At 40.5% G+C, this 14,430-nt stretch overlaps 9 protein-coding genes across 9 annotated transcripts; 3 read left to right on the top strand and 6 right to left on the bottom strand.

Annotated features, from left to right (window-relative positions):
- Positions 1–187: 187 nt before the first annotated feature.
- Positions 188–2,707, top strand: SPB1 (27S pre-rRNA (guanosine2922-2'-O)-methyltransferase; the record flags this gene model as incomplete). The annotated part of the gene is made up of 1 exon (XM_002497953.1): positions 188–2,707. The coding sequence occupies one exon, from the start codon at positions 188–190 to the stop codon at positions 2,705–2,707; it is 2,520 nt and encodes an 839-aa protein (XP_002497998.1).
- A 72-nt stretch (positions 2,708–2,779) lies between these two features.
- PBN1 (Pbn1p) lies at positions 2,780–4,042 on the bottom strand (the record flags this gene model as incomplete). Its single annotated transcript, XM_002497952.1, has 1 exon — positions 2,780–4,042. One exon carries the CDS (start codon positions 4,040–4,042, stop codon positions 2,780–2,782), a length of 1,263 nt encoding a protein of 420 aa, XP_002497997.1.
- A 445-nt stretch (positions 4,043–4,487) lies between these two features.
- ZYRO0F18260g (uncharacterized protein) lies at positions 4,488–5,996 on the top strand (the record flags this gene model as incomplete). Its single annotated transcript, XM_002497951.1, has 1 exon — positions 4,488–5,996. One exon carries the CDS (start codon positions 4,488–4,490, stop codon positions 5,994–5,996), a length of 1,509 nt encoding a protein of 502 aa, XP_002497996.1.
- A 263-nt stretch (positions 5,997–6,259) lies between these two features.
- On the bottom strand, positions 6,260–6,643 carry QCR7 (ubiquinol--cytochrome-c reductase subunit 7; the record flags this gene model as incomplete). The annotated part of the gene is made up of 1 exon (XM_002497950.1): positions 6,260–6,643. One exon carries the CDS (start codon positions 6,641–6,643, stop codon positions 6,260–6,262), a length of 384 nt encoding a protein of 127 aa, XP_002497995.1.
- Positions 6,644–6,923: 280 nt separating this feature from the next.
- Positions 6,924–8,045, bottom strand: ZYRO0F18216g (uncharacterized protein; the record flags this gene model as incomplete). Its single annotated transcript, XM_002497949.1, has 1 exon — positions 6,924–8,045. One exon carries the CDS (start codon positions 8,043–8,045, stop codon positions 6,924–6,926), a length of 1,122 nt encoding a protein of 373 aa, XP_002497994.1.
- A 349-nt stretch (positions 8,046–8,394) lies between these two features.
- Positions 8,395–9,486, top strand: CAB1 (pantothenate kinase; the record flags this gene model as incomplete). The annotated part of the gene is made up of 1 exon (XM_002497948.1): positions 8,395–9,486. One exon carries the CDS (start codon positions 8,395–8,397, stop codon positions 9,484–9,486), a length of 1,092 nt encoding a protein of 363 aa, XP_002497993.1.
- Positions 9,487–9,488: 2 nt separating this feature from the next.
- KRE28 (Kre28p) lies at positions 9,489–10,601 on the bottom strand (the record flags this gene model as incomplete). Its single annotated transcript, XM_002497947.1, has 1 exon — positions 9,489–10,601. One exon carries the CDS (start codon positions 10,599–10,601, stop codon positions 9,489–9,491), a length of 1,113 nt encoding a protein of 370 aa, XP_002497992.1.
- A 766-nt stretch (positions 10,602–11,367) lies between these two features.
- On the bottom strand, positions 11,368–12,693 carry RBA50 (Rba50p; the record flags this gene model as incomplete). Its single annotated transcript, XM_002497946.1, has 1 exon — positions 11,368–12,693. One exon carries the CDS (start codon positions 12,691–12,693, stop codon positions 11,368–11,370), a length of 1,326 nt encoding a protein of 441 aa, XP_002497991.1.
- Positions 12,694–13,235: 542 nt separating this feature from the next.
- Positions 13,236–13,979, bottom strand: DCG1 (Dcg1p; the record flags this gene model as incomplete). Its single annotated transcript, XM_002497945.1, has 1 exon — positions 13,236–13,979. The coding sequence occupies one exon, from the start codon at positions 13,977–13,979 to the stop codon at positions 13,236–13,238; it is 744 nt and encodes a 247-aa protein (XP_002497990.1).
- Between the last annotated feature and the right edge of the window lie 451 nt (positions 13,980–14,430).

Genomic DNA, 14,430 nt, shown 5'->3' with positions numbered 1-14,430 from the left:
TCAACATGTAATTATTTCTATTACTATAAGTATTTATCACATGACCTACAAGAAAATTTTTCAGCGATGAGATGAGATGCGATGAGATGCGATGAGCTTAGCTCATCGCATACAAAAAAGAATACATACTACAAACTAGTCTGCACTTCCGTAACGACTATAACAGAGTGTCTTGTCGTTGTGAACCATGGGTAAGACTGACAAGAAGAATAGTAAGGGTCGTTTGGATAAGTACTACCACTTGGCCAAGGAGAAAGGTTATCGTGCCCGTTCTTCTTTCAAAGTTATTCAAATAAATGAAAAATTTGGTCATTTCTTAGAAAAATCAAAAGTGGTTATTGATCTGTGTGCTGCTCCTGGTTCTTGGTGTCAAGTCGCTTCCAAACTATGTCCTGTTAATTCTTTGATCCTCGGTGTGGATATTGTTCCCATGAGGCCAATGCCTAATGTAATCACATTCCAAAGTGATATTACTACAGAGGATTGTAGGTCAAAGTTAAGAGGTTACATGAAGACATGGAAAGCTGATACCGTGCTGCACGATGGTGCTCCAAACGTGGGTCTTGGATGGGTGCAAGATGCATTCTCTCAATCTCAGTTGACTTTACAAGCTTTAAAGCTAGCTGTCGAGAATTTAGTGGTGAACGGTACGTTTGTGACCAAGATTTTCAGATCTAAGGATTACAACAAACTGATGTGGGTTTTCCAACAACTATTTGAAAAGGTTGAGGCTACAAAACCACCAGCTTCAAGAAATGTATCTGCAGAAATTTTCGTCGTCTGTAGGGGTTTCAAGGCGCCAAAGAAGCTGGATCCAAGATTATTGGATCCAAAGGAAGTCTTTGAAGAATTACCTGATAAGCCACAAAATATGGAAGCTAGAGTTTTCAATCCGGACAAACATACGAGGAAAAGAGAAGGTTATGAAGATGGTGATAATCTATTATATCATGAGATGCCATTAACGGAATTTATCATGCATGAAGATCCTATTTATTTGTTGGGTTATATGAACAAATTTACCTACGATGAAAACAATCACGATTGGAAGATCGTGAAGAAGTTGAAACAGACCACTGGTGAATTTTTAGCATGTATTGAAGATCTGAAAGTGCTTGGTAAGAAAGAATTCAAGATGATCTTAAAATGGAGAAAGGCTGCTAGAGAGCTATTGGGAGTAGATAAGAAAGAGGAAGAAGCACCTAAGATTGAAGTACAGCCTTTAGATGAAGAAGAACAAATTGATAAAGAATTACAAAGTCTACAGGAGAAACAAAGATTAGAGCAGAAACGTGAAAGACGTAGGCGGAATGAAGCCAAGATGAAAGAAATTCACAGGATGAACATGAACATGCTGACTCCTGGGGATCTTGGTATCGAAGCCGCTGAAATCGGTAGAGAATCTTTCTTTAATTTAAAGACGGCAGAAAAAACTGGTATTTTGGATAAATTGGCAAAGGGTAAGAAGAGAATGATCCCCACAGGACAGATTGATAATAGAGATGATGACATATATGTGGAAGATGGGATTATAGTTCACGATAAATCGGACGCTAAAGAAGCTGATGACTTGGAAGCTGAATTGGACGAAATGTACAATCAATACAAGCTAAGGAAATCCGAAAGGGATGCAAAGTTTAAGGCCAAACAGGCCCGTGGTGGTGATACGGATGATTGGGATGGTTTCCAAGAAGGTGGCGAGGTTAACGAACCCGAATCAGATGGAGAATTGCAAGAAGAACATGATGATGAAAGTAGTGATGATGATTCAGATGATGACGAAGCCATCAACAATTTGATTAGCAAATTGAAAGGAAAATCCGGAGATCAAAAATTGAGTAATAAGGCTAAGATGTTATTTAATGACCCTATCTTTGATAATGTACAAGCTGATTTGCCAGACAAGACACCAGTAACGACGCAGACGCCGACGACTTCCGGTCCTGCGCCCGTCGGTGAAAAGCGTGAGGAACCAGTGCAAGACGAAGATGTAAATATGGATTCCTCGGCAGAAAGTGGATCAGAATCAGACAATTCAGATTTCGAAATTGTTGCTGGTGAGAGTAATTCAGGTGATGATGACTCGGACTACGATTCAGATGCAGAGCGTCAAAATAGTAGGGCTAAGAGCCATGCACAAGACGTAGAGATTGCTACTGTAGAAGCAATGACTTTAGCCCACCAGTTGGCATTGGGTCACAAGACGAAACATGACTTGGTGGATGAAGGTTTTAACAGATATGCCTTTAGAGATCAAGACAATTTACCGGAGTGGTTTCTTGAAGATGAGAAGCAGCACTCTAAGATTAATAGGCCGATTACCAAAGAAGCAGCAGCGGCTCTAAAGGAGAAGATGAAGGCTCTAAATGCAAGACCAATTAAGAAGGTGGCAGAAGCCAAGGCAAGAAAGAAGATGAGATCAGTACAAAGATTAGAGAAGATTAAGAAGAAGGCCGGTCTCATAGTCGATGAAGCTGATAAATCTGAAAAGGACAAGGCCGAAGAAATCTCTAGATTAATGAGAAAGGTCGGCAAGAAGGAGAAGCAAAGACCTAAGCCAACATTAATTGTCGCTAAAGGTAGCAATAAAGGTCTTTCTGGTAGACCAAAGGGTGTTAGAGGTAAGTATAAGATGGTTGATGGTGTGATGAAGAACGAGCAAAGGGCATTGAAGCGTATTGCTAAGAAACACCATAAGAAGAAATAAAACTGTTGAGTAAAGAAATCAAGTGTGTATAGACGTAGGATAGAATATTCTATACTTTTTTTAAAAAAATCTTTAAGGGCTCCGTTTGGATCCGGAAAATAGCTTGTAAAACAAATAGAAAATGGAACCCAACAAGCACAAACCGGTGAACCATTGGGTTTTTTCGTAGTCATTCCAATGAGCGGTAGGGATCTTGACTTCAATTTCCGAGCTTTGGAAATGATGGAACATAGTATCATTCGTAAAATATGCTTCATAGCCCAGTGCTTTGCTATAGAACGGATTTTGAAGCAAAGTGCTTATTTCTGTATCGCAAGCTTCGAATAAGATAGGCTTAAACTTTACACATTCGGCATTCGGCGTTTCTTCTCCGGCCGTGCCTCTCGGTCCGGAGTATCTCGAATGAAATTCTATTCTATTCAGGGTGCCACTACGCAAACGGTAAAGAGCTTCTGAACCCCAGCCATCATTGGCATTTTGCAGCTGGTAACTTGGTTTTTCTAGATCTGTTAAACCAGATACGAAAAGAGGACTTACTGAATCCGTAATATGACCACCAAACCTGTCAACGAAAAGGTTCTTCGGTAGTGTCACATACATGAAAATTTCACATTTATCAGTATAGGGCACGGTTTCTTGTAAATCAATTTCCAAATTGGGATGCATGCCAACGGGTTCAATTAACCTGATATCAATTTTCTCCATAGACAACGTGTGAGCCTTCTTAAACATAGTCAAGCTTTTTTGACATTTCTCAATTCCCGTACTATTCCATCTACAGATGATTCCTTCGAGTCCTACATCTATACCGTCGTCCAATTCCAAATTAAAGATACCAAACTCTGCCCTTCTTGTGTCATCACCGTCCTTACCGTAAACGATTCGCTCTCCCTCAGGCAATGGACACCACTGATCCACAACAGTTTCTTGTATGCCATATCTTACATCAATATCACAGTTTTGCCAATCCAACTCTACCCCATCCACATCGCTAGGGCCTTCGTATTGAGCAGAATGGTAAAACGAATACTTGGGAGTAACAATAGCATTCTCTGGAGCCTTATCCTCAGAATATAAACTAAATCCATCCACAATACGTGGTTCCCAGAACTGAAGCTTCTCCCAGGGCAATGATGCACATTTCCACGTAATACGACTTTTCGTATCGGTGTTGCTATTCCTCTCAATAATAAACCTCCTGTGAATCGCCACGACGTGCGAATTTCCTTCGACCACTACATGCGTACCGTTGTCATGACTGCTACTCTCCACATAATCTAATCCGTCAACGACAACTGATAGCCGACTTCTCTTGCTGCTGGTATTATCGCCCATCTCTGTTCTATATTTCGTTCTTCTTTTAGCGTTGTTTCTTAAAGGGTAAAAATATTTCAATATGGAACGTTGTGAGTTAAAAAAAGGACAAGCACAAGATTTAAAGAGTTTAAAAAGAACTTTTCACTCTTATTTAAGACGTAAATCTTATTTACAACAATAGTACTTTCTTGTACTAGTGTGGTTGAAATCTTTTACATCTATTTCCCACATATTTTATTTGCTAGCTAGCCACTACCAACTCTTTGCCCTAGGAGCAGGTGTACTCCAGGAGACTAAGGAGGCAACTGAACGTGTAGTGTAGAGTTAGTGTTTTTCTACCAACAAGAATTCAAAGTGATTTGAATCGAACTATCCCCTAGCTGTCGGTTCCGTTCTGTATTTCCAACTACATTCATTCTTTTAGAACGACGTAATCGAAATAGTAAAACTTCGATAGTGTTAAATGGCAGATACGCAACATTTACAAGTGACAGCACCTCCACCACCATCTATGGGTAATGAGAATGTGGAAACAACTCCATATAGAAGAGGTCATCGTCATAAGAGGTCCTTTGCCATCTCAGGCGATTTTGAGTTTGTAAAGACCATGGAACCATCTTCAGTGCCACCGCCATTACCATTTAACGTTACTTCACCAACACCAATGTCACCAGCACCTTTAGAACCTGAATATGCTGCGAAGCCCACACCATCTGCCTTGCAGTCTCCGAAATTTTTTGTTAGTGAAGACCCCAAGTTCTCTTCACCTTTCAAGGGAGTCCCAGACGCTATTATCAATTTGGATGATGCTTTAAAGACCAAACCAAGGTCTTTCAAGAGTCACAGAAGGGCGGAGTCTGCGCCCGCAGACCTAGAGGCTTTCATGAATTTGAAGAATTTTGGTAATAGCAATGGTGATACTAAGGAAGAATCGGCGTGTATTCGGGAAGAGGATGATGACGATGGTGGTAATAATGATGATACGGTAAGGACGCGTGCTAATGCAGAAACTCAATTGATGTCACCATTAAGACCAAGATCGCCGACGCCGGGTGATGTGAGAAGTGATAATCTGGGTTTCCATAGTGGATCTCCTTCCAGGAATAATACTTTGCATGCTAATGGCGGTGGTAATTTCAACAACTCGTTAAAAATTAATAGACAAAAGCAGAGATATTACCATTATACAAAGCAATTACCAATCCAAGCCGCCTCACAAATTCAATCGCAATCCCTGAAAGGTCAGGCTTCTTCCGGCTCGCTTTCATCGGCAAATATGCAAACACCTGGATCAATGGCGCATACGCCTTCTAAACAAATGACAACGCCATTGACTCCAGTGAGCAGTGGTAATCCAAGATTCCAACCTTCACATGTGAAGAACGATGACAGACCTACGAGTCCAACTCTTCGGAATCATCATCATAATCATACTCAAGTTTCGAATAGGAATGGTCCAAGTTCCACCTCTTTCAACTACGAGTCCAAATTGTATGATATGCCCCATAGCATAACGGTCACAAAATCGCCATCATCTACATCAAACGACAATAGGACTTTGAATCATAATCAAGATTTAGCTTTCTCCCAGGAGGAGAAACAAAGTTCCCAACGTTATCATGGATCGTCATCCTCATCATTCAATTTGTCAGTTTCTTCAACTAAACAATCTAACACAGAAGAAGAGAATAATTTAATTCCGGAATCATTGCTTCTAGGTGAACCAGGTGACGCTGAAGATCCAACCGTTTCATTAGATCGTGAATTTGCTCGAGGATTACATCCAGTATCTGCTGAAAACCGTTTACCATCGGGAAGTGATAGCACCAGTGCTAAAAGCCATCAAGAGTCAGGAACTGTCAGCGGCAGCGTTTGCATTACGGAAAGAGAACAGTCAAAGGATAAAAAAAAGAAAAAATCAAGACTTAGCTCATTTATGAGCCTCTTTGCCAGATCACCATATCATCATTAAAACATTTACCCCTTTCACATTGTTGTTATTGTTATTATTGTATTATACTTCTCTCACTTTATTTCCATAGTTGTGTCTGGAACCATCATTTTTTCATTACCATTTCATTAAATATTAATCATAAATATATGTCAATTCTTTTCTTAGAACGATTTTTATTTGATGTTAACTTAACTCTACAAGAAATGAATAAACTATAATTCCGTTGTGCATAAATAAATACTAGGGATATTAATCCATACAAGTATACCTCATCATGAAGTTTATTTGGTAACTTCCAAGTTGTCCAACTCTTCCTTTTCCCTAGCAGCAGCTTCAGCTTCTAAGATGTGAGGCAACAAGAATGGGATATCCTCCTTTGGTTGAATCCATTCGTTCTTAGGCAAAAGATGGTGAGTTAATTCAGTTTGGTGAGCTCTAATAATTCTGTAGACTCTTGCGTAGGATTCATCTTCAGGTAATCTTCTCAATGCAGTTTGGACAATTGGATTTTCTTCAGCGATTAAATCATCAAATCTCAAACCCAATTTTCTGTAACCAGATAGATTGATGTATTGACGTGCAACTGGGACCAAAAACTTGGAAAGAGATGGTGAGTTCAAAATGTAATCACCAATCTTAACGATGGAGGTAAACGATTGGGGCATGGCTAGACGTACGGATGGCTATTTTCACTAGTAATGCTTCTATGAACGCAATCTTCTGTCTATTAGTTGTATAGTTGAAAGGCTCTGTATGTTCTTTTACCTTTTCCCGGTCTTAGAGAGAAAAAATTCCGAGAAATATAGCGAATCGTCATTGGACACGGGTCACGTGCCCATGTACCTCGGCGGCTAAATCGAATATTGTACCAAAATGTAGGATAATACGCTTCCAATAGTTTCAGATCCCATATTTCTATCTATATGTTACGTATACGATACATATTCAATATTCGTACTCGGTTGCCTTCTTACCAGCAGTAGATGGGAATCCACACTCTAACAAAGCTTGTTGAATGACACTGTTATCTTCTTGCACTTTCTTGAAGGTATCCTCTTGCTTGATCAAGACAAGACCTGCATAACCAGTTGAGTTGAATCCAATATCCAATGATTGAGCCTTGGTATTGGAACGTGGCACAAGACACATCCATTGTTTGGTCAAAAGCACATTGTAACCTTTTCTCTCTTGCAAACCAGGTATTTCGTTAGTCCAGTCCTGGAAAAAGGATAGAGTTCTCTGTAAAAGTGAAATGTACACCATCGCCAATAGATCCTCATTCACGTCTTCAGGAGATTCAGGTAGAGGTGCCACAAAGTGGGCAAATGATACCTTGTCACTTTGTAATGGCTCTACTTTGACATTAGGGATAAAATGTTCCTTACCATTGCATAATTTGTCTTGTAAGCAGTTAAAGTTATTAGGCAATGGCAAAACTTGTAGGTGCTTGTGATCTTGAGAGGAGCCACTGGATGGGCCGGAGTTATAGAAAACCATGTGTCTCTTACCCTCGTCTTCATCATCCAAAGTGTCCAACAATTGGTATGACATGTACAGCTCCTTGGGGCTCAATGGTGATTTCTGATCTTGGAATTCTTTAGTGACTAACAGCGAGTGTTCAGCAACGATTGGGAACTTGTTCAATACCAATCTGTAATCACCGTCGGCGACTTCGCCCAAAACCGTTAGCTCTGGTTCAGGATCTTCAAATGGGTTCCTTTCTGGTTGATCACCCCTCTCAGGTTTCTTCAATAGACTTGGGGCGTAACTCAAAACATAGGGCATACCACTCTTGGCATCTTTAGTCTTCTTGGTTGTAGTATCTGTAAAGTGCAAGTTACCACCTTTTAGTGCACTGGAGTACTTCTCGCTAATCAATTGTGATAAATTAGATGGGAACATGTTGATACGTTTCTCACTGGTATTGACACTGTACGCTGCTCTTTGACAGGCAATAGCTGTAGTTTTAAAGTTCAATGTATGTGTTAGTTTAAATTCCAGACAAGAGGAAACCCAACTGACATAACCTGATGCCACGAAACCACGAGACTTAGCAATATAGAACATTGAGGAAGCGTAAAGATGCTACGTATGGTGGCTAACCTAAGACTAAATCTCTAGACATCAAGAAGTTGACAATTGGAATGAGTCAATGGCCATCAATCGGCGACTCCAATAGATAGACATGTACTTCGAGAGGTTCTTTTCATGTTGATTGAAATTTTTCACCCATCTCGAACTGGAAAGAGATAATGAGCCCGAAACCTTGTTGGACTATCCCAACGTACACTAAACATAAGTAGATTACATCTTAGCTCTATTATATATAAGGCAGTAGCTTTATGCTTGTTACAATTGGGTGTTGTAGACGGTGAATTACGAGACAAGGCAGACGTATTCTATCTTTCTGGCCAGAATGAGTGAAGCTGATGATATCCATTTCCCATGTCAGTACGTTGACAGAACATTTACAATAGCGATTGATATTGGTGGTACGTTAGCTAAAGTCGTATTTTCACCAATTGATAGTCACGACCTCAAGTTTTACACTGTAGAAACAGAGAGAATTCAAAAATTCGTTAAGCTATTGCATTCAATTGTTGATGAATACAATGGCGGACAGTACGACAATGTTAGGATTATAGCTACAGGCGGTGGTGCATACAAATTTTACGATCTTTTGACTAAAGAATTCCCCAAAGTTAGAGGTATTAAAAGGCTAGATGAAATGCAATGTCTCATCAAAGGGTTGGATGCATTTATTCACGAGATTCCCGACGAAGTTTTCACTTACAGTGATCAAGATGGTGCCAAGGATGTGCGACTGCCGCCAGAAGATTCTACGCAGACATACCCTTATATCCTGGTAAATATTGGATCTGGTGTTTCCATTCTAAAAGTTGATGCTCCGTCGACATTCACACGTGTTGGTGGTTCTTCACTTGGTGGTGGTACACTCTGGGGGTTATTATCTTTGATAACAGGGGCCCAAACCTATGATCAAATGTTAGATTGGACTCGTGAAGGTGACAATTCAAATGTTGATATGCTCGTTGGCGATATTTATGGAAACGATTACGGCAAAATTGGTTTAAAATCTTCTAACATTGCAAGTTCGTTTGGTAAGGTATTTCAAAACAGAAGAAACAGCGTCAGTCGTCCCAATTCTACGAGTTCTGCGTTGAGTAATAATCACAGTCATGCTGCAGGTCCTAGCACAACATCACATGCAGAGATAGCTAATAGAAACAAAAGATTCAAAAATCCTGATATTTGCAAAAGCCTTCTCTACGCAATTTCTAATAACATTGGTCAAATTGCATATTTGCAAGCTAAAGTGCATAACATTCAAAATATTTATTTCGGCGGTTCTTACATTAGAGGGCATTTAACCACTATGAACACACTAAGTTATGCAATTAATTTTTGGTCTCAAGGTACAAAGCAGGCTTTTTTCCTCAAGCATGAAGGTTACTTGGGTGCTATGGGGGCGTTCTTGGATCGCTAAGTTCAATTGGAACCTTTTGCTTGCACTCTCCTCTGTAACGTATGTATTATATCATTTAGCCCATTGTATATATTATTGGTTCCCAGATAACTATTTTTTATTTCGTCATTTAATCCGTGATCCATTACGAGACTTTTAGCATCCTTTCTATACACTTGAACATTTTGAAAAGTTGTCTGATCTGCAAGTGTAATGACCACCGTAAATGTGGGCTCTACATCGAATTGGAACTTGCGTGATTGCGGGAAAAGTTCTAGGTGGGAGATACCAGGTTGCGGTAGAAATTTTGTCATCCAAAGTTCCACTAATAGCTCTAGCGCCTTATGATTTTGTAACATTCGTGGGTCATTATTACTCAACTGCCTCGATCTCTTTTGATAGTCTTCATACGACTCTACACGAGACTGCAACCTTGACGTTTCCTCCTCTAATAATCGCAATTCCAACTTGGATTTTTGCAATGATTCCCAGTCTTCGTAGGTTTGTGATACTGGATCATCTTCGATCGTATCGGCTTCCTCACTAGTTTGTTTTTCCATACGTAATTGAGTCAATTCGTTTAATAGAGCATCGCACTCTTCCAAGGCATTAGAGGTGTCTAAGAAAGTCTCATTGATTGAATCTTGGGCCATACTTAACTCCTGGCATAAGTTCTTTATTTGACCCTTGGTGGCTTCGATCTCTCTTTTATGGCTCTCCAACGTACCTTGTTCCAACTCTTTTACTTGTGATTCTAATTCCACATATTTGGCGTCCTGCACCGAATTAATTTGCAAAAGATTAGAAGATGATATTGTGTATCGAAGAAAATTATCTAATGTCTCTTGTTCCAAATGGGTGACTTTCAATAATTCCACCAATTCTACAAAAGTATCGATCTTTTCTTGGAAACCGCTCGGATCAATTACCAATTCACTTTCTTCTTTGGATTCGAGTTCACCTTTAATTTCGACTAACGAATTCTCCTGTCCCATAGCTATTACATTTTGAGTTATCTCTCGAAGTGATGCCAGCACCCTCTGTTCCTGTTCCAACAACGCTTGTTCACTATAATGAGCAGTTTGGTTTTCTAAACTTTTAATTCTAACTTCATAACCGTCTAAATCAGATTTCATAGTGGCATATCAGGATCCAACTGAAGTCTCCAATTTTCGTTTCTCTGGTTCGCGATTGACTATTGTGTTTTGGATATTTTTTCAAAATGCGATGAGATGAGCTTTAACAACTTAAGAAACTTTTCACCACTATTTAAAATTTAAAAGAAGGAAGTAAAGTGGAAAAGTGCTTCGATGTAGCTGCTGAATTTTTTACTCAGTAGATTTCAGCGATTTAGGATATCCCTATAGTTGGTTTGACAACGGAGAGGCACTTTTTTTTCATTATATGAAATTGCACAACTTAAGTTTGAAGGGTCTTTTCAATATCCTTTGAATGTGTCAATGTGCGTAGATAAATCTAGTGATGTTATTTTCCTCAGATTCCGGGATCCCGTCGATGCAGCTGTTGGTCTTTCAGGGACCGACACTGGGATACCTTAAATCGAGCAGAGACCAACTCACTATGCGTTCTGAGTTCTTCAGGACCATGTGTTTGGTTGATGCTTGAAAGGTATTTCCAGTTTACACGGCATTGGTGGGAATTTTGAGTTTCCTCTTCCTCGGTCTTGCGTTTGGAGTCACTTCTTCCAACTGCCAATTTGCCTCTGCGTTTTCTTTCCTAGGGTTTATCCACACTTTGCATTCCACTTTGAAGGTGCTTGCATGTTTTTGGCTCACTTCGATTAGGGTTCTCCTCTTCGAATGGTCTATGCAAGTTTTCCTTCTTGGCAGGAGGAGGATTTACGTAGGATTAAAAAACGAGGAAGGGAACTATTAAAACACATCATACATTATCTTCATTATAACTATTAGGCGATTTTCCCCTGAAATCACCACCGCCTGTTTTCCAAAGCCACAGAGCTTCTAAGGCGTAATTTCTAACCGATATATGTCTTGTCTTGGTCTCATCCGCGGCGTCTTGTAGGCAATCTATTATTCGACAATCGTTGCACAGATCCCAAAACATCGAGTAGATCTTGTTAATCACACCTTGCGCACTACCTTCTTCTTTATACGTCTCTGGATCGACTTCAGGAACCAATTGGTAATAAGACTGTTTACCCAGTTTGTAGAGAATTCTACCCAAAGTTTGAACCGCTATAGCGCGTTGTGCTGGAAATGTAGATCTTGACAGTCTTTGTAATTCGGGAATGGTGTAACCAGCTAGTTGAGGATCATCTGAGTGATGATGCAATGCAGAATGCACTGTCGAAGTAATTTCTCTTGTTGGAGGCACTAGATTACCGTTAAAATCGAATCTACATTGAGAAACATCTTCGATAACTGTGTCACCGGGTTTGGTTTCAGGTAAAGGTTGCATCCATTTCAATTTCTCCACATCCTTTGGTAAATCTGGGAAAAATTTATCATGAAGCTTACTATCGAAATCGGGATCATCTAGACGCAACTTTTCTTCCTCTGATTCTTCAGGTTTCATGAAATGTACATCTTGGAATAACTCTTGATTGGCCATGTGGTCGACGGATTGAGCCGCCTGGAAATCTAGTGGAGCAACATCGTCTTCATCTAAATCTTGAAGGGATTCCTTTGGTGGAAGTTGGCTAGGTGTCTCGGATGGTTCTTCTGCAAATGAAACGGATTTTTCCTTAGGTTTGCTGTTGGATTGTATTCCCAGTGCCTTATCGACTTGTTCATCGCTCAGGCTAGGTAATTCTCCATTTTCCCTATTACCACCAACCCAGGTGCCAGGAGCACCTTCCACTTCTGGGAAAAGTGTTTGTTGGTTTTCTGATGCTCTTTTTTCCATATTACGAATCAACTTTTGAACCAATTTTGGATCTAACGATTCCATTAGTTCATTCCTTTCTTTTTCGATGGCTTCTGGAGACATTTGCTTCAAAGCCTGAAGATTTTCTTCATGAATAGATTGCGCAGCAGAGGTTGGGTTGGAGGGTTTAGAAGGAGCTTCCGATGGTAAGGGTTGTGAACCTGTATTGTTTTTGCCTTTCTTGGCACTTAGACGTTGTTTCCAGGATGAAATTTGCTTGGGTCTAAACGGCTCTGGGAATCCATGTACGTCGCAATTAACTGCATCAGTATTATTATCATTAGTAGTATCTTTTTCAACAATATCACCGAGCAAATCCATGTTTAAGGGAGTGCACTGTGTTGTTTGGATTGTACTAGTTGTTGAAGGTTCATTAGATGTGATGAGATGAGATGAGTTAAGTGTAGCTTCGGTATACTGACAAATTTCGCACACGTGACATGTGATTTACAGATGAAGGCATATATGTATGTATGTGATCTTCTCAACAGCAGCTGGATATCTAGACGTAGCACACCAAATCTCCCGTAATACTTATAGTTGGATCATCCCAAGATAAGATTGCCCTTGACTCGTTAATACTGGGGACAGTTTCAAACCCGATAAGATTGTCCCCGATGGAAATCAATTTCGTTGGTAAGTGCGTCAAATATCATACGGTTCCATACCTGGTTCTATGGCGGCGCACTCTAGGCGTCTTGTCAACTTCACGACGTTGAGCTATAATCCACAGTGCATGCAAAAGGCCAGGGAAAAATCCAATACAATATAGTAAAACGTTTACTAATAAGTCCCTTGAGAATCCTCGTTTCATAACAACTGCTACAGACGGTACGAAAACACTTACAAATACCAAGACAAACTCATTGTAGATCACCGACCTTGCAAACCTCCCTGTCATTAATCTTAGCAGCTGCTACCACGAATTCGACAGCTACTTTACAAGGTTCTATCAATGTAACTTCACTTGGTACTAACGACTGTAGTTGGTCCCTAATACCGCAGTAACCCGCACAACCTAGTATAACTGTCTTGCTGCCGTACTCTCCGTAGTTCTCGTCTCTAATGACACGGGCTACATGGTCTGCCTCCCCTGACAAACCGAGTGGATTAACTTGGGCGGCTACCGTGGGGCGCCAACTACTACGTTGTTCCGGTGCCACCATCCTATGCAGAGAAAGATCAAGCGGCTCCACCCACTCTTTCGAAGAAGTAATAATAGAAAAGGGGGGCTTGTTTCCCCCCGCGCCGCCTCCGAATAAATCTAAATAAAACACAGATGGCCTTAACAATGAACAAACTGGTGGGCCAGATTCTTGCTGCTGAATCATCTTAACCAGAGGATGATCGGAGAAACAAGCAATTACAATACCTTGATAGTTAGCGTAATGTAAGGGGTTTCTCGAATCTCCCAACACCTTCCAGCAGCTCTCCGCACTTTGCACAGCCGTTCTCTCATCATTGATTTCTGGCGGAGAATCCTTTGGACCTGTGGCGAACACAACGTCGTAATTGATGCCATTGGCGTTGCAGTTGCCGCCCAGGGCTTCCGCCACCGACCGGGTCATAGATTCGGAGCTATTGGGGTTAATAACCAGAATTTTCATGGTATTCTATTTTGTTCTGTTCCCTTCCTGGTTACGTAATGGAATTCGAGTGTCCAATGTTTTATTGGGTCACAGCAATTAAACCAGCAAGTATCGGTTTCTTCTAATTTGTTTCTCTACTCCCCTACCATTTTATTTTTATTTTAATTTTAAATTTCCCTGCTTATCGTAACCCTGTTACAGATTCGGCTACGTTATGTCTTGCAACAGCCAGAGAGCTCCGAGGAATTTACTCAATATAGTCACTAAATGACCTAAAAGAGATAGGTAATGAGGAATGTCCTAATGAAGGTATGGGCTGGCCCACTGTAGTATCACTGCCACGCTATTTTAGGCATACGTCGAGGTGACTCTACACCCATTCACGCACGCGATATTTTACGTGTCGTACGGGTTTTTCTGAGTGCATAGCTGAGCAGCGAATCCAGAACCGTGTCTCGGGCGACAACCG

Source organism: Zygosaccharomyces rouxii, assembly GCF_000026365.1.
Source record: "Zygosaccharomyces rouxii strain CBS732 chromosome F complete sequence".
NCBI lineage: Eukaryota > Fungi > Ascomycota > Saccharomycetes > Saccharomycetales > Saccharomycetaceae > Zygosaccharomyces > Zygosaccharomyces rouxii.
The sequence above is the reverse complement of the archived record's forward strand: the minus strand, read 5'-3'. Positions and strand labels throughout refer to the sequence as shown.